Source organism: Phyllobates terribilis, unplaced genomic scaffold (genome assembly GCF_046119375.1).
Source record: "Phyllobates terribilis strain yellow unplaced genomic scaffold, ASM4611937v1 Scaffold_8__6_contigs__length_399053987, whole genome shotgun sequence".
Taxonomy (NCBI): Eukaryota; Metazoa; Chordata; class Amphibia; order Anura; family Dendrobatidae; genus Phyllobates; species Phyllobates terribilis.
The window spans coordinates 278625475-278652684 of NW_027362768.1; the positions used below are offsets into that span (position 1 = coordinate 278625475).

Consider the following 27210-nt stretch of genomic DNA (forward strand, 5'->3'; position numbering starts at 1 on the left):
TTGGTGAGGTCTTTGAGGTTGGTTCTAAATTGGTAACTTTTTTTAGTTGGTCTGGGGATTTTTTTTTTTTACTTACGGCAAGAGAATGTTGGGTCCCTGGGTATCTGTTATTGGAAAGAAACAGTTTGGGTTATGGTGCTCATGAGCCTGTGGATCATGGCTAGAAGTAATTACGGTTTATTGGATTGTTTTGGAATCATTGTATGATTTTGTAGCTCCAAGGTCCTTACAAAGTTTATTATATGGCTAAGCTGTTAAAGTTGTAATGTATTTGTTATAATAAAGGATGCTGTGGCCAAATTATCCAACCTAAAGTGTAAGAATTTTATTGAAGGGAGGGGTTGGTTGGGATGAAGGAAACGTAAAGTAAGGGGTGTATGAAGTCGGGTTTGACTACTGAGGGGTCTACGATACCAAAGTTATGGGTGGTGAGACCAAATATTGATTTCATCTAGATTTCTCTTTTGTTTATTCATTTTGAATTTTGTTAATTGATAAAAAGAAACTGCCAACATTTCTATATTTAAAAGCATTCTTACTTTGCAGCATGTTTTCCACACCTGCCTAAATCTTTTGTACAGTACTGTAGGTCAAACAAAACTTCTGTAGGCCAGGTTGAACTCGATTCCTCATGAATATCTCATGTTCATTGACACTATGGCATTAAAGTTGTTTTCATCCAGATGTAATGATAGTTTCAGATGTATTAATGGGGTGTTTGCTTTGTGTTTTAGGCTCATGGTGTGCTTAACGTACGATTGTCTAATTGGAAAGAACAGATTGATGCAAGCAGAGCTCAGGTGGGTTCAGCTTCTCAAAATTATACATCGGGTCAGCAAATGACTAGCCCAAGCCCATTTCAGATGAACTTCCCGTGAGGTTTTTGAGAGTTTTTAACACTGTGTATTTTTGCTGCCCAAAAAACACAGCTTCAGCAAAGTGGATTGGATTTATAGAAATCTCATCCCCATGCTTTTTTTTTTGCTGTGTATACTGACCTACAGTATGTTTTTTAAATCCTCAACATGTCAATTTCTCTTGTGGGTATGCTGATTTTTATGTGCAGATTTTCCCCATAGAATTGTTTTAGATGCGGAAAATCCACAGGTAAAAAATTAATAAGCGTTTTTATTGTGTTTCTGCTGCGGAAAAAACACATCTAAACTACACATGAAAAAAAACACACAATACCAGTGTCGTGGAAACCCCTTTACTGAAAGAGCTAAATTGGGGTGAGACACAAGGGATCTCCAGATCTGCCAGCGTTGGCCAAATTAGGAACGATGCATTGAAGACAAGAACATACACCTCCATGTCTGCAAGTGTACAAGGCTTGTCTGGTCTCAGGTACCAAGACAGAGGTTTTCTTGTACCCACAGAAGAGAAAGTTATAGTACATTACCGCAAAAGGATATGTAAGCTACAAAAAATAACTGAAATTGTTGCTTTTAGTGCAAGAATACTCCCATTAACTAGGCCAGTATGTTAAAAAAGGTGTAATATAATTGATGTAATAAAAAATATGTACATTTAACTTTTAATCAGTGAGGTTAAAGTTATAAAATGAATAATTTAAAAAAAATTGTGGCAATCTTCAGTTTTGATGGAATGGCCCTTAAATGATAATCAAAGCAAGATATAAAATATTAACTATGACACCAGGAAGCATCAAAAACAGAGCAGCTTTTAAACATGACATACCAATAAGAGACAAACACGGCAGCATCAAACACACAATAAAACGCATGTAAAAATAAAAAATTACGTGATTACACACTAAAAACGCTTATGTATTTTTTACCAGTGGATTTTCCACCTATAATCCAATCTATTGGGAAAATCCCCACATAAAACTCAGCATAACTGCAAAAGGAATTGACATTTTGCTCATTTAAAAAACGCATGGTAGGCCAGGTTACACTACGTAAAAAAAAACTGGGCAGGAGATTTCTATTATTCACCTCCCCTTTACTGGAACTGTAATATGCTGTGTTTTTTGCGCAGCGAAAATTTATGGCATCAAAATCTCACCAAAAACTCATTGTGGGAACATAATCATATACAGCCATTTTGGCATACAGTACACTGGGCTCATCAGGTTTAAGAGATCAAGTTAAATAATATATGCATTTGCAGATTGACTCTTCAGAGAAAAAGAGGACTTGAACTCTACCTCACCACCTATTGGAAGCAGCAATCCTACAAGTCACAATCAACACTTTAACGAGTCGTGCAATATGACTTAAGATAAAAGCCAAATCAGAATCTCAATTTGTAGACACGGTGTTTTGGGCTGTTGGCCCTCATCAGTGCAAAGTATGAGAACTGATTTGGCTACATGATGCATATATGCAGAATGTGTTGTGAAATCTGATGACAGATCCCCTTTAAAAGGCTCTAAATAGGTATCCTTTCGCACTGTTCACATGTCCATTTATGTTTGTCTTTTGTCTGTTCTGTTTAAAACAGACAAACGGAACAGAATAAATGGAATTAGGATCCTGTGCATTGCTATTTCAAACAGAAACTTTGATTTATAATGGTTCCATCTGGTTTCTGTTTGGTGTAATTTTTTTGGACCATAACAAAAAGTCTCGAATGACTAATTTTTTTCTTCCATTACAAAAATAGACCACAAAGAGAAACAAAACTGATCTCATATACCGTGGCTTGCAAAAGTATTCACTCCACTTGGCATTTTTCATGTTTTGCTACCTCGCAACCTGGAATTTCACTGTTTGTTTTTTTTTTTGAGGGTTTGCATCAGTTGATGTAAAGAACATGGCTACAATTGTAAATATTTGGTTTTCTTTTTATTGTGAAGCAAACAACAAATAGGACAAAATAACTAAAAACTTCAGTGTGCATAACTATTCACTTCCCTAACGTCAGTACTTGATAGAGCCTCCTTTTCGGCAATTACAGCACCAGGTCGCTTTGGATAAGTCTCCATGAGCTTTCCACATCTTGCCACTGGCATTTTTGCCCATTCCTCAAGGCAAAACTGCTCCATCTCCTTCAAGTTAGATAGTTAACAGCAATCTTCAAGTCTGACTATAGATTCTCAATTGGATTAAGATCTGGGTTTTGCTTAAGCCACTCCAAAACATTTACACGTTTCCCCTTAAACCACTCGAGTGTTGCTTTAGCAGTTTGCTGTATGTTGGAAGCAATATGTTGGAAGGTTAACCTCCATCCCAGACTCAAAAATCACTGACAGACTAAAACAGATTTTGTTCAAGAATATCCCCCCTTATTTCTGCGAAAAAACATACCCACAGCATGATGCTGCCATCACAATGTTTCACTGTGGGGATGGTGTTTTTTGGGTAAAGAGCTGTGTTGGTTTGGTGCCAGACATAGCGTTTACCTTGGTGGCCAAAAAGTTCAATTTTGGTATCATCTGACCACTGCAGCTTCCTTCATACATTGGGGGAGTCTCCCACGTGTCTTTTGGCAAACTCAAAACAAGCCTGTAACATCCCTGGCGGCGTGCTGGCATGGCTTACCATGTCCCACCATGCAAGACTGCCAACTTACCTATCAGTCCAGTCTGCACACTTTGCTCCATTACTTGCTGTGTGCATGTCTCTTGTCTGATTGCTTAGGGAGGCGGCGCTGTTACTTCCTGATTCTTAAAGTTACAGTGTGCGCAGTCCTAATGCGTCCCCAGCCTATTGCTGTGAGTCACTGGATACTTAAACCCCCTCCACCCAGTAGGAGGTGCCTGAAAAACGCTTTCTTTCAGTGTGTTCTGTGCAGCTGAGTTGCCAGGTCCTGTCCTGTATCTTGTCTGATTCTGCCACCCAGGGGGCTGAGTTCCCAGGCTCGTTCCTGTATCTTGTTCCAGGTTCAGTTCCTGTCTGAACTGTGCCCTACGCGTTACCTGTTTGTCTCTATGTCCGATCCTTTCCTTTTCCTGCAGTGTCTGAACCTGCACCTAACTCCAACCCGTTGTCTCTGTACTTCTGTTTGTGAGTTTTGTGTCCACTCTCTACTTCATTGCAAGTACCTTGTGTGTATCTGGTTCTGCTTGTCCCGTTTCCCTGCCTCCGTATTTACCTATTATGTTCTCCCTATCTTCCTGTGTTTCCCAGTCTGTTCCATGTGAACAGAGCCCTGTCCTGTCTGCCTGCACCTGCGGTTCCGCTTGGCTCTTCTCCTCTTGTCATCCGCACCTGCGGTTCCGCTCTGCTCCGCTCGTCCTCCGCACCTGCGGTTCCGCTCTGATCTGCTCATCCTCTGCACCTGCGGTTCCGCTCTGCTCTACTCCGCTTGTCCTCCACGCCTGCGGTTCCGCCCCGCTCCACTTGTCCTCCGCGCCTGTGGTTCTGCTCTGCTTGTCCTCCGTGCCTGCGGTTCTGCTCTGCTTGTCCTCTGCGCCTGCTGTTCTGCTCTGCTCTGCTTGTCCTCCGCGCCTGTGGTGCTGCTCTGCTCTGCTTGTCCTCCGCGCCTGCGGTTCTGCTCTGCTTGTCCTCCATGCCTGCGGTTCTGCTCTGCTTGTCCACCACACCAGCGGCTCTGTTCCTGTATCCCAGTCTGTACTGGTCCCTATTCAGCCTGCTTTCCTACCTGCCAGTATCGGCCTGTCTGCATACGTGCCGTGCCTGCCAGTACCCGCCTGTCTGCATACCTGCTGTGCCTGCCAGTACCCACCTGTCTGCATACCAGCCGTGCCTGCCAGTACCCACCTGTCTGCATACCAGCCGTGTCTGCCAGTACCCACCTGTCTGCATACCAGCCTAACCTGCCCGTTCCTGCATTCCCTGGTGTGGGTCAACAGCTGTGACTGGGGTCTGACCTGGAGTAGCATCTGGGCCACCTCCCACGTCCCTCCTCGGACCACGGAGTCTATTAAGCCGCCGTGTGGTCGGATCTGGCGAGGCCCCTAGTCACGCCCCTCCAGGCACTCCTCGGTTCGTGGCCCGCGTATAAGTAAAGGCTTTTATCTGCCTACTCTTCCATAAAGGCCACCTCTATGGAGTGTACAGCTTATTGTGGTTGTATGGACAGATACTCCAGTCTTTGCTTGGGAACTCTGCAGCTCCTTCAGGGTTACCTTTGGTCTCTGTGCTGACTCTCTGATTAATGCCATCCTTGCCCAGGCTGAGAGTTTTGGTGGGCGGCCCTCTCTTGGCAGATTTGTTGTGATACCATGTTCTTTCTATTTGATGATAATGGATTTGATGGTGCTCCGGGGGATCATCAGAGATTAGGATATTTTTTTTTTATAACCCAACCCTGACTTGTACTTCTCAACAACTATGTCCCTGTCTTGTTTGGAGATCTCCTTGGTCTTCATGGTGTTGTTTGGTTAGTGGTGCCTCTTGCTTTATGGTGTTGCAGTCTCTGTGACCTTTCAGAAAAGGTAAAGTGTATATACTGACAGACCATGTGACACTTAGATTGCACACAGGTGGACTTCCTTTCACTAACCATGTGACTTATGAAGGGAATTGCTTGCACCAGAAATCTTTAGGGGCTTCATAGCAAAAGGGGTGAATACATATGCACATGCCAATTTTAATTTATTTTATCCCATAAATTACATTTTTACCTATATTTTTCTCACTTCACTTCACCAACTTAGACTAGTTAGTGATGATGCATCACACGCAAATCGGATTACAAAAATATTTAAACACAGGTTGCAATGTTACAAAATAGGTAAAAAGCCAAGGGAGTGAATACTTTCTCATGCCACTATAAATCAATGGGACCCCTCTGCTTCAGCTTGACAAAGAATTGCTCAGTATCCTAATTCTATTTATCTGTTCTAAACAGAATGAGCAAACTGAAAGGATAAGTGGAGATGTGAACACAGTCTGCGGCGCCAGTGAAATATTATACTTGAAGTCTTTCCTGTATTTACTAGATTTGCAATGTCTAAATAATTTGTATTCCAGTTGACATTGATAGTCATTTTTACACTTGACACATTTGCTGTGGATTTTTCCACAAAGTACCTGTATCATAATTTGTATGTTATATGCAGATGCCACTGCAGATTTTGGTGCAGATTTGCTGCAGAATTCACTTTTTGCATTGGCAGAATTAAAATTAATAAACTGCATATTTTAGAATCCACGCCATGTTTCAATTTTGCAACTAAATTTTCTGCAATGCATAGATAAGATTTAGCTGTCAATGTAATACACTGGGGATTTACTGTGTGCAAATCTGCGTGAGAAGTCATTGGCAAGTCTAATATTTGTGAATATATTCTAAAAGTACATCATTTAAAAAATGAAGAATTGCCTTACGAAATGTTTATTTTTGTATGTACTACCTAAATATTACAAGGAACCTGTCATGTCCACAAACACGATTTACCTGCAGATATAGGGTTAATCTGCAAGTATTTAGCTCAATAATGCTGTTTGTCCGCCTTACTAAAAGTGCCGTTACCAAGAGAAAATGTTTCTTCCCGGGACCACTGGCTTTCAGTCATAGAGGCGTCTCCTTCTACAGACACGGATTACAGCATTGTGAGTAGCGACTGTAAGCACACCCGGCATCTTTGAATGGTAACATGCTCTGCATAGAAGGAGCTGTCAATCAAAGTGATGGGGCATGCTTACAGCCGCCACTCACTGTGTACCGAGCGGTGACTGCCGATGCTCTGAGCATGCCTCTGTGACGGAAAGGAGGTTTTGTAAGCACAGAATATTCCTTCCCACCAACTTGCTTTCCATCTATCTCCGCCCTTTTCTGTCTTTATAAAGTCGGAGCTGTCAATCAAAGAAGAGGGGGTGGGTGGAGATAGAGATAAAATAAATAGGTGGGAAGCTGCACTTAAATGTTTAGCCACACGGAAGGTGCACCAGGCATCTGTACTTTGAAAGCCGGGGGCTCCCAAGAGATATAAAGCTCATTTTCTCCCAGGGGGCTATGATTTCAGTAAGGTGGCTGGATGGCTTTGTAACACTATTGACCTACAGGTCAACCCTATATCTACAGGTTAATAGTGTTTGGGAACATGACAAGTTCCCTTTTAATGGCCAATAATCCCAAATACATTTTTATTTATCATTCAGACACCGAGATCTGTAGTCGATGTTGTATCCATGGTCAGTCGTCAAGAGCAGAATAATATGAGAGGCCCTGTTGAACATACTACGAGAGGACTGCGTAGGACACCGTCTAATGGTAGGACAAACACTTTCATTTCTGGCCTTATTCTTCTCTCCCTGAACATATTAAATAGTTTTTTTTTATTCCATTTCTTTTAGGAACTTTAGGCAGTACTCGTTCTCGTTCTAATTCCTTTGGTGAGGTAGCAGTAGCTGCAGTTGCAGCAGCAGCAAATGCTGGAAATAGGAAGGTCCAGGCCATTGTAGACCATAAACCAGGAGGAAATCCTACCATGCTGCAGTTTTCAAAAGGCAATGTGATCACTTTACTGGTGTCAGAAGCTCGTAATGGTTGGCTGTATGGAAAACTCGATGCTCTCTCCACGTAAGTTAGGTTTAAGCAACAATGTACATAGGTCCATTTTATGTATCGTAGTCCTCACCTCAATTACTGATCTAACAGCTGTAGAAATGATAACATGATTACATTTTGTTCTGATGGACACGTGTTCCCTGTTTCAATGTAGCAACAGTTGAGCATGTGCGCTGCCTCTCCATTCCAAGTCTATGGACTGATGAAGATAGCGGAGTTCAGCACTTGGCTTAATGGCAGATTCATAAACTTCAAATGTGGAACCTCTTGGTGGGATTACAGCGGTGGGCCTCCAAAGTTGCTGACTGCTATTTTGCCAGATAGAAATTGGAATCCTTGAACCACGATTGTAACTCCATGTTTCTTGGAAGTGACTCTCCACCCGGTCACTCAATTCAGGAACACAAAATGGGCATCGGATATTTCCAAAACTTTCTTTATTGCATCATCATTGAAAAGTTATAAAGAATAGTGTTGAGCCACCCCCGTAGTGTTCGGGTTCGGTTCGGTTCGTCGAACACCGGGATGTTCGAGGAACTGTTCGTCGAACTGTTCGTCGAACACCTTAGAACACCGTCGAACACCGTTAAAACCAATGGCAGGCAAACAAAAACACATAGGAACACATAGAAAACACCTTCAAAGGTGTCCAAAAGCTGACAAACTGCTCAGAAGACGCTTTCTTTAAAAAAGCCGGCCGGCAATTCAGCAGCGGCATACACCGGTACCCGACAATTTAGACATGAAGGAATAGAGCATCACACATAGATTAGATAGATAGAAACATGTCAGTCACATATATATGAAGTACAGTGACGGTGTTGCTTACTGTACTTGTCATTTAGTGTAAAGGATTTATTAAAAAATATAATAGTGTTTTCGTGCACCGTCTCTTTAAAAAAGCCGGCCGGCAATTCAGCAGCGGTACCCGACAATTTATAACAGACAGAATAGAGCTTCACACATAGATTAGATAGATAGAAACATGTCAGTCACATATATATGAAGTACAGTGACAGTCTTGCTTACTGTACTTGTCATTTACTGCAAAGGATTTATTAAAAAAAATAATAGTGTTTTCATGCACCGTCTCTTTAAAAAAGCCGGCCGGCAATTCAGCATCTGTACCCGACAATTTAGAATAGAAGGAATAGAGAATCACACATAGATTAGATAGATAGAAACATGTCAGTCACATATATATGAAGTACAGTGACAGTGTTGCTTACTGTAATTGTCATTTAGTGTAAAGGATTTATCAAAAAAAATAATAGTGTTTTCATGCACCGTCTCTTTAAGAAAGCCGGCCGGCAATTCAGCATCTGTACCCAACAATTTATAACAGACAGAATAGAGCTTCACACATAGATTAGATAGATAGAAACATGTCAGTCACATATATAATAAGTACAGTGATAGTGTTGGTTACTGTACTTGTCATTTAGTATTAAAATAAAGGATTTATTATTAAAAAAAATTGGCGTGGGATTCCCCGTAATTTTAGTCTCTAGCGGAGGTTAAGCAGACGGCTGGGGCAGATGTTTGAAGCCTGGGAAGGGGGTAATACCCACGGAGCTTCCCAGGCTACTAATATCAGCCCCCAGCTGAATACCTAGCCTTTACTAGCTATTAAAATGGAGGACCCCCCCAAAAAAATGACGTGGGGTCCCCCCTAATTTAATAGCTAGCAAAGGCTAGGCAGACAGCTGGGGGCTGATATTAATAGCCCAGGAAGGGAGCCATGAATATTGGCCCCCTCCCAGGCTAGAAACACCAGCCGTCAGCCGCCCCAGAAATGGCGCATCCATAGGATGCGCCAATTCTGGCACTTAGCCTCGCTCTTCCACGCTGCCCTGGTGCGGTGGCAGGGGGTAATAGGGTTGGGGTTGATGTCAGCTTATAATGCCAGCTGACATCAAGCCCAGGTTAGTAATGGAGAGGCGTCTATAAGACACCCCCATTACTAACCCCATAGTCAAAGTTAAAAAAAAAACACAAACACCCAGAATAAAGTCCTTTAATTGAAATAAAGACACAATTCTTTATTGTTCTAAATTAAACCATACTTTCCATCACGCCCATTCCAGCTGAAGCCAACGATCTCCTGCAATAAAAGAAAAATAATAAAGCAACCTCATCCTTACCTTTCCATGGTTCCCAGGACAGCTCCAGCTCTGCTACATCGAGATGACAGGCTGGACCGCAGCAGAACGCTGCCATCCAGCCTGTCATCCCGCGGACACTGAGAAGCGCAGGCATGCTTGCGCTCCTCAGTGTCTGACTGTGACGGCATCCAGATGAGCCGACAATGAACTCGGCTCACCTCATGTACGTCACTGACAGCGTGGGAAAATTCTCCTGCACTCAGCGCTTCAGCGTGAGAATTTTCCCACGCTGTCAGTGACGTGCATGAGGTGCGCCGAGTTCATTGGACGTGACCTCGGCTCATCTGGATGCCGTCACAGCCAGACACTGAGTAGCGCAAGCAAGCCTGCGCTTCTCAGTGTCTGCGGGATGACAGGCTGGATGGCAGCGTTCTGCTGCGGTCCAGCCTGTCATCTCGATGTAGCAGAGCTGAAGCTGTCGTGGGAGCCATGGAAAGGTAAGGATGATGTTGCTTTATTATTTTTCTTTTATTGCAGGAGATCGTTGGCTTCAGCTGGAATGGGCGTGATGGTAAGTATGGTTTAATTTAGAACAATAAAGAATTGTGTGTTTATTTCAATTAAAGGACTTTTTTCTGGGTGTTGTGTTTTTTTTAAATACTTTACTAGAAATTCATGGTGGTCATGTCTAATATTGGCGTGACCCCATGAATTTCGGGCTTAGGGCCAGCTGATAATGCCAAGCTGGCCTTAACCCCTTTATTACCCAGTGAGCCACCGCACCAGGGCCCTGGATGAGTTGGGTACAGCGCCAGAAGATGGCGCTTCTATGAACGCGCCATTTTCCGGGGCGGCTGCGGACTGCAATTTGCAGCGGGTGGGGCCCAGAAAGCTTGGGCCTCCCTGCGCTGCAGATTCCAGCCCCCAGCTGCCTAGTTGTACCTGGCTGGACACAAAAATAGGGCGTAGCTCCACGCATTTTTTTTTTAGATTCATGAAATTCATGGAATAATTAAGAAAAAAAGGGCTTCCCTATATTGTTGTGTCCGGCTAGGTACAAATAGGCAGCTGGTGGTTGGGAGCAGCCCGTTCCTGCCTGCTGTACCTGACTGGACACAAATATAGGGCGAAGCCCCACATCAATTTTTTTTTCATTATTTCATGAATTTCCTGAAATAATTTAAAAAAAATTGACGTGGGGCTTCGCCCTATATTTGTGTCCAGTCAGGTACAGCAGGCAGGAACGGGCTTCCCCCAACCACCAGCTGCCTATTTGTACCTGGCCAGACACAACAATATAGGGAAGCCCTTTTTTAAAAAAATTATTTCATGAAATAATTAAAAAAAAATTGACGTGGGGCTTCGCACTATATTTGTGTCCAGCCAGGTACAGCAGGCAGGGACGGGCTGCCCCCAACCACCAGCTGCCTATTTGTACCTGGTTGGACACAACAATATAGGGAAGCCCTTTTTTTCTTAATTATTCCATGAATTTCATGAAATAATTTAAAAAAAAAATGCGTGGGGCTTCGCCCTATTTTTGTGCCCAGCCAGGTACAACTAGGCAGCTGGGAGCTGGAATCCGCAGCGCAGGGAGGCCCAAGCTTTCTGGGCCCCACCCGCTGCAAATTGCAGTCCGCAGCCACCCCGGAAAATGGCGCGTTCATAGAAGCGCCATCTTCTGGCGCTGTACCCAACTCATCCAGGGCCCTGGTGCGGTGGCTCACTGGGTAATAAAGGGGTTAAGGCCAGCTTGGCATTATCAGCTGGCCCTAAGCCCGAAATTGATGGGGTCACGCCAATATTAGACATGACCACCATGAATTTCTAGTAAAGTATTTAAAAAAACACAAACACCCAGAATAAAGTCCTTTAATTGAAATAAACACACAATTCTTTATTGTTCTAAATTAAACCATACTTACCATCACGCCCATTCCAGCTGAAGCCAATGTCTTCTGCAATAAAAGTAAAATAATAAACCAACATCATCCTTACCTTTCCATGGTTCCCAGGACAGCTTCAGCTCTGCTACATCGAGATGACAGGCTGGACCGCAGCAGAAAGCTGCCATCCAGCCTGTCATCCCGTGGACACTGAGAAGCGCAGGCTTGCTTGCGCTCTGCAGTGTCTGGCTGTGACGGCATAAAGATGAGACAAGTTCATGTCCAATGAACTCGGCTCACCTCATGCACGTCACTGACAGCGTGGGAGAATTCTCCTGCACTCAGCACTTCAGCGTGAGAATTCTCCCACGCTGTCAGTGACGTACATGAGGTCAGCTGAGTTCATTGGACATGAATGAGCTCACCTCATGCACGTCACTGACAGCGTGGGAAAATTCTCACGCTGAAGCGCTGAGTGCAGGAGAATTTTCCCACGCTGTCAGTGACGTGCATGAGGTGAGCTCATTCATGTCCAATGATCTCAGCTCACCTCATGCACGTCACTGACAGCGTGGGAAAATTCTCCTGCACTCAGCGCTACAGCGTGAGAATTCTCCCACGCTGTCAGTGACGTGCATGAGGTGAGCTCATTCATGTCCAATGAACTCAGCTGACCTCATGTACGTCACTGACAGCGTGGGAGAATTCTCACGCTGAAGTGCTGAGTGCAGGAGAATTCTCCCACGCTGTCAGTGACGTGCATGAGGTGAGCTGAGTTCATTGGACATGACCTCGGCTCATCTGTATGCCGTCACAGCCAGACACTGCAGAGCGCAAGAATGCCTGCGCTTCTCAGTGTCTGCGGGATGACAGGCTGGATGGCGGCGTTCTGCTGCGGTCCAGCCTGTTATCTCGATGTAGCAGAGCTGAAGCTGTCGTGGGAACCATGGAAAGGTAAGGATGAGGTTGCTTTATTATTTTTCTTTTATTGCAGGAGATCGTTGGCTTCAGCTGGAATGGGCGTGACGGTAAGTATGGTTTAATTTAGAACAATAAAGGAATGTGTCTTTATTTCAATTAAAGGACTTTATTCTGGGTGTTTGTGTTTTCTTTTAACTTTGACTATGGGGTTAGTAATGGGGGTGTCTTATAGACGCCTCTCCATTACTAACCTGGGCTTGATGTCAGCTGGCATTATAAGCTGACATCAACCCCAACCCTATTACCCCACTGCCACCGCTACAGGGCAGTGGGAAGAGCAAGGCTAAGTGCCAGAATTGGCGCATTCTAAGGATGCGCCATTTCTGGGGCGGCTGACGGCTGGTGTTTCTAGCCTGGGAGGGGGCCAATATTCATGGCTCCCTTCCTGGGCTATTAATATCAGCCCCCAGCTGTCTGCCTAGCCTTTGCTAGCTATTAAAATAGGGGGGACCCCACGTCATTTTTTTGGGGGGTCCCCCATTTTAATAGCTAGTAAAGGCTAGGTATTCCGCTGGGGGCTGATATTAGTAGCCTGGGAAGCTCCGTGGGCATTACCCCCTTCCCAGGCTTCAAACATCTGCCCCAGCAGTCTGCTTAACCTCCGCTAGAGACTAAAATTAAGGGGAACCCCACGCCAATTTTTTTTTAAATAAATCCTTTATTTTAACACTAAATGACAAGTACAGTAATCAACACTGTCACTGTACTTCATATATATGTGACTGACATGTTTCTATCTATCTAATCTATGTGTGATTCTCTATTCCTTCTATTCTAAATTGTCGGGTACAGATGCTGAATTGCCGGCCGGCTTTTTTAAAGAGACGGTGCATGAAAACACTATTATTTTTTTTTAATAAATCCTTTACACTAAATGACAAGTACAGTAAGCAACACTGTCACTGTACTTCATATATATGTGACTGACCTGTTTCTATCTATCTAATCTATGTGTGATTCTCTATTCCTTCTATTCTAAATTGTCGGGTACAGATGCTGAATTGCCGGCCGGCTTTTTTAAAGAGACAGTGCATGAAAACACTATTATTTTTTTTAATAAATCCTTTATACTAAATGACAAGTACAGTAAGCAACACTGTTACTGTACTTCATATATATGTGACTGACATGTTTCTATCTACCTAATCTATGTGTGATTCTCTATTTCTTCTATTCTAAATTGTTGGGTACAGATGCTGAATTGCTGGCCGGCTTTTTTAAAGAGACGGTGCATGAAAACACTATTATTTTTTTTAATAAATCCTTTACACTAAATGACAAGTACAGTAATCAACACTGTCACTGTACTTCATATATATGTGACTGACATGTTTCTATCTATCTAATCTATGTGTGAAGCTCTATTCTGTCTGTTATAAATTGTCGGGTACAGATGCTGAATTGCCGGCCGGCTTTTTTAAAGAGACGGTGCATGAAAACACTATTATTTTTTTTGATAAATCCTTTACACTAAATGACAAGTACAGTAAGCAACACTGTCACTGTACTTCATATATATGTGACTGACATGTTTCTATCTATCTAATCTATGTGTGAAGCTCTATTCTTTCTGTTCTAAATTCTCGGGTACCGGTGTATGCCGCTGATGAATTGCCGGCTTTTCATGTTTCACTGTGAGCACTGTTCCCATCGATTTGGGCAATCACTGTAATGCCACAACCACCATGGCTGTGGCATTACAGTGAGTGGCAGACAATCCCTGCATGATTGGTGCTCTAAATAGCGCCAGACATGCAGGACACGCTTTTGGTGCACGAACAGTTATCGAACATAACCTCGAACAGCCGAATTTTTTGCAAATCGTTCGGGTTCGTCGAACAACTCGAACACCGCCCAAAACAGCTCGAATTTGAGATTGGCGAACAGTTCTAGTCGAACACCGCTCATCTCTAATAAAGAAGTTCAGCTGCAAGCTGCCTTTTTCGAGCTAACATTTTAGGGAATATCTGTCACTGGGTTTTGGCTACCCCTTCTGAGAGCAGCATAATGTAGGGGTAGAAACCTTGATTCCAGTGATGTTTTATTTGCTGCAGATCTAGCAGTTCTGTGAATGCTGACTCTGTATAACCCCGCCCACATCACTGATTGGCAGCTTTCTAAGTACACTGTGCATAGGCAGAAAGCTGTCAATCATTGGTGGGGGCATGGTTAGACTACCTGGCTGCAGTTTTACTACTCCTCTAGTAATAATTAGAGATGAGCGGTTCGAATCGAACTGTTCGCCAATCTCAAATTCGAGCTGTTTTGGGCGGTGTTCGAGCCGTTCGACGAACCCGAACGATTTGAAAAAAATCCGGCTGTTCGAGGTTATGTTCGATAACTGTTCGTGCACCAAAATCGTAACTGGATTTTTTCACAGTAATGCTGATAATTAATGTTAATACACAGTTTGAGTGTACAGCGGGGTGGGGGGAGGGGCAGGGGATGAATCTCTGCAGGAATAATGAAGATCTCCATTTTTTTTTCTCTTTCCCGCATTTACAGTGGGGAGGTGCAGTCTGTCAGCCTATCAGCAGCGCACATGACTCGCCCCCTGGGCCATGGGGCACCCGGGACCGGACTTCAGGGCAATGCTGGGAGTAGTAGTGGCGACCCGGTCCCGTGGCTCAGGGTGGTCAGACCAGTAGCAGTCCTTTATAAGTTTTAGGTAATGTCCGACTACGCCACCCGTGGATTGCGGCTATCATGAACCGCCGCTGCGAGGCAGTCCACTGAGGCTGATGGTGTGTGCAGCTGAGGTAGTGTAACTCTCCACGGGAAGAGTGTAGCCCCAGGGCAGTGAGCGTAGATGGAGGGGGTTGTAGTGCTGGGCGTCCCAGTACTGGTAGTGCTGGCGCGGCAAGAAATGCAAAGACAACGTGTTGCAGGCCAGGGTCTTTTACTCACAGTTCGTATACTCCAAGTCACTTCCACGGGTAATGACTGCACGAGCCGTGCTGCGTCCACCAGGTGAGGGGCTCGGCCAACTCCCAGGCAACTCAGGAGTATGGCACAGGACTCCCTTCTATCCTTCCTCTGGCTCGTGCCCCACCAGTGACCAAGCTTTTGTCCAGCTGCCGCGGATCTATGCGGGTAAACGTGGGCCCCGTTTCCCGCTATCCTATATGGTGCCTTCCTAGCAAGGTTTAGCAGGGGGTCGCACCAAGTGATGATCACGACCTCCGGTTCTTGGCTGAGGGATAATTTACCTCCACCAATTTGGGATCCGGTACCCTTTTCTTGCCTGACCCGTCACCCGATTTCACGTTGGTCCTTAGGGTCCCTTCTGCCTTCTTGTTTCTGAGCCCTTCTGTTTCTCTGTCACTTCTCCTCCTTCCGTCGGCCTCTTCTCCAGGCCTGCTTCTCCTTCTCCTCCCAGGCTGCGGCCCTCACCCTAGGCCTGCCTTTGAGCAGAGCTCCTACAGAGCCTCCGCTCCCTGTCTTCTCCTCTCACTGACTGTCTGAACTGACTGCTGTCCTAAGATGGTGCCCACCTTTTATACCTCCCCTCTGAGTGTGAGCTCAGGTGACCAGCACCCAATGAGCTCCTTCCTATGCTACAGAAACCGTCCCCTTCTGCTCCTACATCACTGGGTTTTCCTCCCCCCTCCCCACTCCAGCCAGGGACATGGTCTGTCGTGCCTGCATTACTGTATAAATGGGACCACCGTTGAGCTGTCCCCCGGAAATGGGGTGTGTGTGATGCATCCAGCTAACTGAGCCCTGGTCCACACTCCATCCTTACCCGGGAGTGGAATATCACACCTCTGGCAGAGGTGCAATACCCCTGTAGCGGCCGAACCCTCGGGGCGCTACACACACACGGAGCGAAGTGCTTTTTTTCACACAAGCAAGGGCATGTGTCATTGGCTGTGTAAGTCACATGTCCTTGCCCTATAAGACCCAGCCATTTTCCCCGTCGCCACCATTTTCTCACTGCTGCAGCTGAGTGTTAGACGGCACCGCTGCTGCTGTGTGCGTGCTATACAGTATAACTGTGTGAATTGCAAGCGAATTTTATCTGAAATAGACAGATAGCTTGGGAGTAGGGACTAGTTCTAATTGCAGCCCTTTTCAGGGCTAGGTTACAGCATTTCCTATGACTTTTAGCAGGCAGGTCTGTGCTCTTAAATAGACAGATAGGTTGGGAGTAGTGACTAGTTGTAATTGCAGCCCTTTTGAGGGCTAGGTTACATCAGTTCCTATCACTTTTTGCCAGGCAGGTCTGTTTTAGTGCTGTGCAAGTGTTTTTCACAGCATTTGGCTAAATCTAGCTAAGCAAATCTTTTTGGGCCTCTTGCAGTGTGTGTTAGTCAGTGGAGTAGCCTATCTGTGTTGCAAGCTACACCACCTGTGTATGTAATACAAATTTTTTACTGCACCTAGCCAAGTAAAACCTTTTGGGCATATTAGCAGTGTGTGGTACTCATTCTATTAGGCTATCTATACTAAGCTCCACCAGCTTTCAAATTACTAATAATTTTTAGCTGCATCTTGCCTGGAAAATAATTTTGGGCCTGTAGCAGTGTGTGGTACTCATTCTATTAGGCCATCTATACTAAACTCCACCAGCTTTCAAATTACTAATAATTTTTAGCTGCACATGTTAAACAGAATTTGGAGTCAGGTGGTGGGACAAGAGGAGGTGGAGGAAGTAGAGGAGGAGGAGTTGTATGCGGAAGGGATAACATCTGCAAGGTCCAGACGGTCGACAGCACCAAGGCGGCAGGCATGGGAGGGTGGGGGGAGAGGGATTAACCAGGGCGCATGGTAGCAGCCAAACTAGTGAGGAAGGTGCAGGAACCCAGGAAAAAGTGGAGGACGAACTGGCGATGGGCATGGAATACTCATCAGATGAGGGAGACCTTGATCACATTTCTGTTGTGCGAGGCTGGGGGGAGAGGGCAGAGGAAGGAAGCATGATTCTTACCTTGTCACCAACACAACAGGGACTTGGTGCTCCTGGATGCGCAAGACACATGAGTGCCTTCTTGCTGCACTACCTGCAACATGACCCTTGAATTGTCAAAATTCGAAATAATCCTGACTACTGGGTTGCCACACTCTTAGATCCCCGGTACAAAAGTAAATTTGCCGAAATAATTCCTGCCATAGAAAGGGATTCACGCATGCAGGAGTATCAGCAGAGACTGTTGCAGAATCTTACATGTGCTTTTCCACAAAACACCAGTGGTGCACGTAGTGAATCTCACAGTTCTAACTTGACAACCGTGGGACTGTCGAGTCTTCAGCGCTCAAACCGTAACAGAAACACAGTATCTGCTGGTAACAGCAATTTTGCGGAATCCTTTCACCACTTTTTTAGCCCATCCTTTGCAAGGCCACAGGAGACAAGAAGTCTGACACATAGTCAACGCCTAGAGACGATGGTACAGGAGTATCTCCAAGTGAACATCGAAGCCATGACTGTGTCACTGGACCCTTGCTCTTTTTGGGCTTCCAATCTAGATAAATGGCTGGAGCTCGCCACTCACGCCTTGGAGATCTTGTCATGCCCTGCAGCCAGCGTTCTCTCTGAACGTGTGTTCAGCGCTGCTGGTGGTGTGCTGACAGATAAGTGCACGCGGCTGTCCACTGACAATGTAGACAGACTCACGTTCATAAAGATGAACAAATCATGGATCCGCAAGGACTTTTCTACCCCTGTGTCATCCTGGGGAGAGTAAAAGCTTGAGGATTTGTTAAAATCACCTCACCAACCATTTTAAGCTTTCAAATTACTAATAATTTTTAGCTGCATCTTGCCAGGAAAATAATTTTGGGCATAGTAGCAGTGTGTGGTACTCATTCTATTAGGCCATCTATACTAAGCTCCACCAGCTTTCAAATTACTAATAATTTTTAGCTGCAACTTGCCTGGAAAATAATTTTGGGCCTGTAGCTGTATGTGGTACTCATTCAATTAGGCCATCTATGCTAAGCTCCACCAGCTTTCAAATTACTAATAATTTTTAGCTGCATCTTGCCTGGAAAATAATTTTGGGCCTGTAGCAGTGTGTGGTACTCATTCTATTAGGCCATCTATACTAAGCTCCACCAGCTTTCAAATTACTAATAATTTTTAGCTGCATCTTGCCTGGAAAATAATTTTGGGCCTGTAGCAGTGTGTGGTACTCATTCTATTAGGTCATCTATACTAAGCTCCACCAGCTTTCAAATTACTAATAATTTTTAGCTGCACATGTTAAACAGAATTCGGAGTCAGGTGGTGGGACAAGAGGAGGTGGAGGAAGTAGAGGAGGAGCAGTTGTATGCGGAAGGGCTAACATCTGCAAGGTCCAGACGGTCGGCAGCACCAAGGCGGCAGGCATGGGAGGGTGGGGGAGAGGGATTAAACAGGGCGCATGGTAGCAGCCAAACTAGTGAGGAAGGTGCAGGAACCCAGGAAAAAGTGGAGGACGAACTGGCGATGGGCATGGAATACTCATCAGATGAGGGAGACCTTGATCACATTTCTGTTGTGCGAGGCTGGGGGGAGAGGGCAGAGGAAGGAAGCATGATTCTTACCTCGTCACCAACACAACAGGGACTTGGTGCTCCTGGATGCGCAAGACACATGAGTGCCTTCTTGCTGCACTACCTGCAACATGACCCTTGAATTGTCAAAATTCAAAATAATCCTGACTACTGGGTTGCCACACTCTTAGATCCCCGGTACAAAAGTAAATTTGCCGAAATAATTCCTGCCATAGAAAGGGATTCACGCATGCAGGAGTATCAGCAGAGACTGTTGCAGAATCTTACATGTGCTTTTCCACAAAACACCAGTGGTGCACGTAGTGAATCTCACAGTTCTAACTTGACAACCGTGGGACTGTCGAGTCTTCAGCGCTCAAACCGTAACAGAAACACAGTATCTGCTGGTAACAGCAATTTTGCGGAATCCTTTCACCACTTTTTTAGCCCATCCTTTGCAAGGCCACAGGAGACAAGAAGTCTGACACATAGTCAATGCCTAGAGACGATGGTACAGGAGTATCTCCAAGTGAACATCGAAGCCATGACTGTGTCACTGGACCCTTGCTCTTTTTGGGATTCCAATCTCGATAAATGGCTGGAGCTCGCCACTCACGCCTTGGAGATCTTGTCATGCCCTGCAGCCAGCGTTTTCTCTGAACGTGTATTCAGCGCTGCTGGTGGTGTGCTGACAGATAAGTGCACGCGGCTGTCCACTGACAATGTAGACAGACTCACGTTCATAAAGATGAACAAATCATGGATCCGCAAGGACTTTTCTACCCCTGTGTCATCCTGGGGAGAGTAAAAGCTTGAGGATTTGTTAAAATCACCTCACCAACCATTTTAAGCTTTCAAATTACTAATAATTTTTAGCTGCATCTAGCCCGGAAAATAATTTTGGGCCTGTAGCAGTGTGTAGTGCTCATTCTATTAGGCCATCTATACTAAGCTCCACCAGCTTTCAAATTACTAATAATTTTTAGCTGCATCTTGCCTGGAAAATAATTTTGGGCTTGTAGCAGTGTGTGGTACTCATTCTATTAGGCCATCTATACTAAGCTCCACCAACTTTCAAATTGCTAATAATTTTTAGCTGCATCTTGTCTGGAAAATAATTTTGGGCATAGTAGCAGTGTGTGGTACTCATTCTATTAGGCCATCTATACTAAGCTCCACCAGCTTTCAAATTAATAATAATTTTTGTTCTCTCTGAACGTGTGTTCAGCGCTGCTGGTGGTGTGCTGACAGATAAGCGCACACGGCTGTCCACTGACAATGTAGACAGACTCACGTTCATAAAGATGAACAAATCATGGATCCGCAAGGACTTTTCTACCCCTGTGTCATCCTGGGGAGAGTAAAAGCTTGAGGATTTGTTAAAATCACCTCACCAACCGTTTTAAGCAACTCTGGGGCAATTGATGCCACTTAAGTGGTGTCTGTGCCCCAAATTTTTTGAAAAAATTGAGACTCTTTTTGGAGTCCCCTTGCTGTGTTTTACATGACGTTGGAATCGTCAATTACAGGTGGGTTGGGTCTCAACCCCCCCCCCCTTTTAACCATAAGAAACTACATACACTATGGCTTGGGGTAACACAGATGGTTGAGTCTGAAGAGCTGTTTATTCAGAGGTCTGCTCCAAAGCTTCAGTGTCTGCTAGTCAGCGTAGTAACCCAGCTGCGAAGCAAGCTGCACCGCCTGTGTATCTAATAATGATTTTTAACTGCATCTAGCCTAGGCAGACTGTGGTGACCCCCAACCAAACCCAGACGCTCAGCCCCCTACCGCCCCCCTTTCATTGACAATACAATCATGTAACTCTTACAACTGGATGGGTGAGGATCGGTCACAGCTTTATTAACTGTTTATACTCATTACATTAGAAATGCATTTTATTTCTAAAATAATTCAGCTTGTTGCAGCATGCCCTGTGTCTCCAGTCTCCACAACGGCAAGTTGGCCAACAAGTGTAACTCTCCAGCATGTCCTTTCTATTTCCAGGCCACGGAGGATCCTGCGTACTCGTATGCAGGACTCTGACCCCCGTCCATCACTCTTAACGCTTGTTCCACTCCGTCCTGGAGTCCTGACAGGAATATGTCCAGTCCAATATCCATTAAGTGAACACAGTCGGGCCGTATGAGGCCTGCTTTATCTCCTTCCAGTTGTCCGCCTCTGTCTCTTATAAATTTTGCCATCCAAATATTTATTAACCGCCTTGTCCGTTCGATGGCCGTGATGTCTCGGGCACCTTGCCATACCGCGCTCGGCACAATCTCTGACTATTTTTGTGAAAAATTCTCTGAAGCGCTCAGTGTCTAGTTTCATTATTGCCATTAGTTATGTGCTCTTGAGATAACCTAGGTCGTTTCCCCCGGCCTGTATAACTAAGATGACCGGACCTCTTGCCTCTCTCCCTACCTTGATTACCTCCATTAGTACCTGTGGCCATTGCAGGCCTCTAATACCTCTCCAGTTCAAATATGTGTTATGAAACTCAAATTTCCTCCCGCCTGGGCAGACTTTCGCCCTTTTTTCTGCACAATATATATATACGAGTGGCCTATCACCCACACTGTTGGCTTAGCGTCACTTGTAAATGAAACAAACCACGTTAGGATAACAAGTCCGGTCTTATGTATCTCGCCAAACACGTGGATCGCCATCTCCCTATCCTCCGAACTTCCGTTTGTGACAGTCCTGCTCTTGCTGCTTCCGTGGCCGCGCCTATGCGGAATGAGTGTGTCCCATAATCTTTGGGGTGGTTCCTTGCCGATGTTATGCATTTATTAAATATAGCTTGGAACTGGTATCTTGATAATGGCGTTCCAACAATGTGTGATAGGAAGAAATTACTTTGTGATCTGATGGTTATATATGTTTTTACTATTGTTACCCGACTCAGCGTACCATTTGTGGGTTGTAGAAGTATCCAAGTGCCCCTGCCCGCTGGAACCGTTTTCGATTTGCGTATGCGTAGACGTATTGCATTATTGGCTATGACTATGTCCTGGTGTAATAAGCCTCCACTGGTGTTAATTTTGGATTGAGGGACTAATTCGCTTATGCATAGCGCCCCGAAGAAGGCGATCGCAAATGCAGTAGACAGTAGTGTTGCTTCAAATTGTGAGTGTCATGTTAATGGTGTTAGGGATATGATGTGAGAAATCAGTTTTAGTGACACGGGACGGGACGTCTACACTCCTGACTTGGCTGACCCCTTTTCCACCCTTTTATGGATTGTCTGATGATGAATCTCTTTGTCACATGTCCCCATTTCAGTAGTTGGAAGTGAAATGCTACTCCGGTCAGCCACCGCTGCGCTGACGCCCCTGATATGCCCCTCATCATTAGCTGGTGGAGAAATTCTATGGTGACTTGTAATCTGGCTTGTTCACATTGGTCAACCCGTCTGCCTGCTACTAGTCGTGTCCACTGTTCCCATGCCTTACCATATGCTTGCCACATCGACGGGGCAACTGACGCTCTGATTAATGGCATCAACTATTCTCCACTAGATCCCATAGGGCGGCTGGGCAACTGTTGCCCGATGGGTGGGCGTTGGGGAGGAGCTCTGTGAAAATCTGCCAATTGAATTGTGATAAAGCGTTAGCAGCAGCGTTAGACCCCTCAGCATCGTGGCTAGCGCGGACCCATGCATTGTGTTTTAGGCACAGGAATGCTAGCCGGCGTAGTAGGCCTAGCACTGGGTTAGACGATGATGCCATATTATTAATGAAGTGCGCTAGGCTGGTGTTTTTTGTTATGAAGAGTATATTTTTGTTAGCCAGGCGCGCGCCCCATATTTCTATTGCTACCACTATTGGAAACAGTTCCAGGAGTGTCTGTTTTTTTTGTCAGCACTTGTTCTGCCCAATACGGAGGCCATAAGCCTGTGCACCATTGGTTATTTAGTATCGCTGCATATCCGCCTGATTCTGCCGCCCCGGTGAATAATCTTAGTTCAATGTTGGACTGTTCTGCTGACATAAATAACGTGTGACCGTTGAATGATTATAAGAAGGTTTTCCACACCTCTAAGTCCGCCCGTAGCTGCCTGTTGATTCTGATTGTATGACTTGGTTTAGATGCCCCTTTTGTTGCGGGCGATAAATGAAGAGAAAAAACCCTTCCGACTGGCATAACCCGGCTCGCAAACACGAGGAGACCTAGTAATACTTGCATCTGCTGTAGTGTTACTTTCCATACTGCGCAAAAAAACTAGATCAGGTGTAATGTTTTGGTATTTTTTCCCATGGGAGGCGGAACAACCTTGCTGTGGTGTTGATTTCGATGCCTAAGAACGATTTTTTTTAGTTGTGGGGCCTATGTTTTTGGTTGGGCATAATGGGGCTCCAAACCGACGGGAGATGTTTGTGAATTCGTTGAGTAAGGGGCAGCGAAAGTGGATGACCAATCGCCACATGGCAGAAAAAGAAAGGAAAAAATCAGCTCACCCACCTAGAAGATCAACAGCACGGAGCCAGGAGTGCTACCAGACGAACATGAGGAACCAGGAAGATCCAGCTGAACAAATCTTCTAAAATCCACTTTTTATTGGGTCATACAAAAAATATTTTAAAAGTCCACCTTGGAGAAGAACAGCAAACGCGTTTCGAACTAAAGGTTCTTATTCATTGCATAGCAAAAAAACAGCAAGGAAGTGGTATTTATATGTCATGTCCTGCTATGCACCTGTTCAAGGCTGAGTTAATCAGAAATTTAAACACATACCATGTTAAAATCGTATAGCATAGAAACAATGCATATAAATGTAAATAATCCAAAAGAAAAGAAGAAAAAAGGAACATACAGTACAGACCAAAAGTTTGGACACACTTTCTCATTTAAAGATTTTTCTGTATTTTCATGACTGTGAAAATTGTACATTCACACTGAAGGCGTCAAAACTATGAATTAACACATGTGGAATTATATACTTAACAAAAAAGTGTGAAACAACTGAAAATAAGTCTTATATTCTAGGTTCTTCAAAGTGGCCACCTTTTGCTTTTATGACTGCTTTGCACACTCTTGGCATTCTCTTGATGAGCTTCAAGAGGTAATCACCGGAAATGGTCTTCCAACAATCTTGAAGGAGTTCCCAGAGATGGCAAGAAAAAAGCAGCTAAGTAAAGAAAAACGAGTGGCCATCAATACTTTAAGAAATGAAGGTCAGTCAGTACGAATAATTGGGCAAACTTTGAAAGTGTCCCCAAGTACAGTTGCAAAAACCATCAAGCGCTACAAAGAAACTGGCTCACATGAGGACCGCCCCAGGAAAGGAAGACCAAGAGTCACCTCTGCTTCTGAGGATAAGTTTATCCGAGTCACCAGCCTCAGAAATCGCAGGTTAACAGCAGCTCAGATTAGAGATCAGGTCAATACCACACAGAGTTCTAGCAGCCGACACATCTCTTCAAAAACTATTAAAAGGAGACTTTGTGCAGCAGGCCTTCATGGTAAAATAGCTGCTAGGAAACCACTGCTAAGGACAGGCAACAAGCAGAAGAGACTTGTTTGGGCTAAAGAACACAAAAAATGGACATTAGACCAGTGGAAATCTGTGCTTTGGTCTGATGAGTCCAAATTTGAGATCTTGGGTTCCAACCACCGTGTCTTTGTGCGACGCAGAAAAGGTGAACGGATGGACTCTACATGCCTGGTTCCCACCATGAAGCGTGGCGGAGGAGGTGTGATGGTGTGGGGGTGCTTTGCTGGTGACACTGTTGGGGATTTATTCAAAATTGAAGGCATACTGAACCAGCATGGCTACCACAGTATCTTGCAGCGGCATGCTATTCCATCCGGTTTGCATTTAGTTGGACCATCATTTATTTTTCAACAGGACAATGACCCCAAACACACCTCCAGGCTGTGTAAGGGCTATTTGACCAAGAAGGAGAGTGATGGGGTGCTACGCCAGATGACCTGGTCTCCACAGTCACCAGACCTGAACCCAATCAAGATAGTTTGGGGTGAGCTGGACCGCAGAGTGAAGGCAAAAGGGCCAACATTTGCTAAGCATCTCTGGGAACTCCTTCAAGATTGTTGGAAGACCATTTCCGGTGATTACCTCTTGAAGCTCATCAAGAGAATGCCAAGAGTGTGCAAAGCAGTCATAAAAGCAAAAGGTGGCTACTTTGAAGAACCTAGAATATAAGACATATTTTCAGTTGTTTCACACTTTTTTGTTAAGTATATAATTCCACATGTGTTAATTCATAGTTTTGATGCCTTCAGTGTGAATGTACAATTACCATAGTCAAGAAAATACAGAAAAATCTTTAAATGAGAAGGTGTGTCCAAACTTTTGGTCTGTACTGTATATATAATAATAATCTATAAATGATCACTCATAATGATACATCAAATCATGTCTGATGTTTAAACCCGCTGGTACACGTGTATTTAAAGTATAAATCCACCAACTTTCTCTATTAAGGAGCTTTCTCCTATAATCATCCACCAAATCTCCACCAATCAACACGGCCCGCGGAGGGGCCACCACAGTCAGTGAATCCTTCCTTATTTAGTATAGAGTCTACCAATACTTTGGGCGTATTAGCCCAGCTGCGAAGCAAGCTGCACCGCCTGTGTATCTAATAATAATTTTTAACTGCATCTAGCCTAGGCAGACTGTGGGGACCCCCAACCAAACCCAGACGCTCTGCATCTAACCCAGCGAATCATTTGATAGTATTGCTAGTAGCAGAGTCGCATGGGCTCTAAACCTTGCATAGCCTGTGCATTTTTTCAGATCGATAAGGATGGCCCAACTCGTGTTATCTGTAACATTTGTCACCAAAAGCTAAGTAGAGGCCCAAAAATCCATAGTTTGAGTACTTCATGCATGAACCGTCACATGGATATGAAGCATAAGTTGCAGTGCGAAGCTCACTGTGCTACAATGCGGCCTAGCGGGCCGGGACAACCACCATCTGCCCCACCTGTGTCATTCTGGGGAGACTAAAAGCTTGAGGATTTTGGAAAATCACCTCACCAACCATTTTAAGCAACTCTGGGACAATTGATGCCACTTAAGTGGTGTCTGTGCCACAATTTTGGGAACAAATGGAGACTCTTTTTGGAGTCCCCTTGCTGTGTTTTACATGACGTTGCCATCGTCAATTCCAGGTGGGTCGGGTCTCCCCCCCCCCTTTTAACCGTAAGAAACTACATACACTATGGCTTGGGGTAACACAGATGGTTGAGTCTGAAGAGCTGTTTACTCATACTATATCCTGGGAATCAGAGGTATGCTCCCAAGCTTCAGTGTCTGCTAGTCAGCGGAGTAGCCACCGCCTGTAGATCTAATTACAATTTTTTTTTCAAATTCAAGTTTTTTTTTATTTTTGTGTTGAAAAAGTACAAGAAAATACAATATACATAGTAAAAGGGGTAGTATAACTATAAATCTATGCATAACAACAGTACATTGGGGGGTACAGGGAGGGTTTTCCATCAATATCCAGATCAAGCATGTATTTTTCCATATGAAAGATAGAGAGAGAGGGAGCGGACCACGGCAGACCACCAATCAATAGAGTGCGATTATGATCATTGTTGTGCCGACATCACGGATAACTTTAGTTGAGGGCTAGATGGTAGGCGTCAGAGTTTTGCAAATCAATCCAATCCCTCCAAATCACACAGTATCTATCAACATCAGCCGGTGAGATGGCAATCAGATGCTCCATCCTATTAAGGAGGGAGATCTCGGCAAACCATTCCTCCACAGTGGGTGGGTCTCTGCTTTTCCAGTGTCGTGGAATGACATTCTTAGCCGCCTGTATTAGGTAGCCTATTGATGACCTTTTATAACTACTTATTGGTAACATTGATAAAAGGAGGGCTTCTGGCGTATCAGGGATAGTCAAACCAGTTATTTTCTCAATCATGGGAACCACCTTTGCCCAAAATGCATTTATTATAGGGCACGCCCACCATATGTGTGACATTGTCCCTTCCCCCTCCCCACATCTCCAACATCTATCTGAGACTACTGGATACCATCTATGAAGGACTGCTGGTACCCGGTACCATCTAGAGATAATTTTGAAGGAGGTTTCCTGAGCTTTGGACCCTATTGAGGTTTTATGTGTTAGGAAGAAACATTTATCCCATTGTGAGTCAGAGAAGGACTTCCCCAGTTCCCTTTCCCATGCACCGCAGAATCCTGGCCTATTGTCAGTTACCTGGGCAATGAGGAGATTATACAGTAGGGAGATGGAGTGTGTAGGGGGTGACAATGATAGGCTCAATTTTTCAAAGTTTGTGAGATCTCTATGAAGATGTGTGCGCTTCTTCAC

General features: G+C 44.7%; 1 protein-coding gene across 1 annotated transcript in view; it reads left to right on the forward strand.

Annotated features, from left to right (window-relative positions):
• Positions 1-27210, forward strand: part of BAIAP2L2 (BAR/IMD domain containing adaptor protein 2 like 2) — a 141601-nt gene that overhangs the window by 101824 nt on the left and 12567 nt on the right. The window contains exons 8-10 of the mRNA XM_073644288.1: positions 735-800; positions 7038-7149; positions 7233-7458. Coding sequence (XP_073500389.1) covers positions 735-800; positions 7038-7149; positions 7233-7458 — 404 coding nt within the window. The remainder of the gene's footprint in view (positions 1-734; positions 801-7037; positions 7150-7232; positions 7459-27210) is intronic.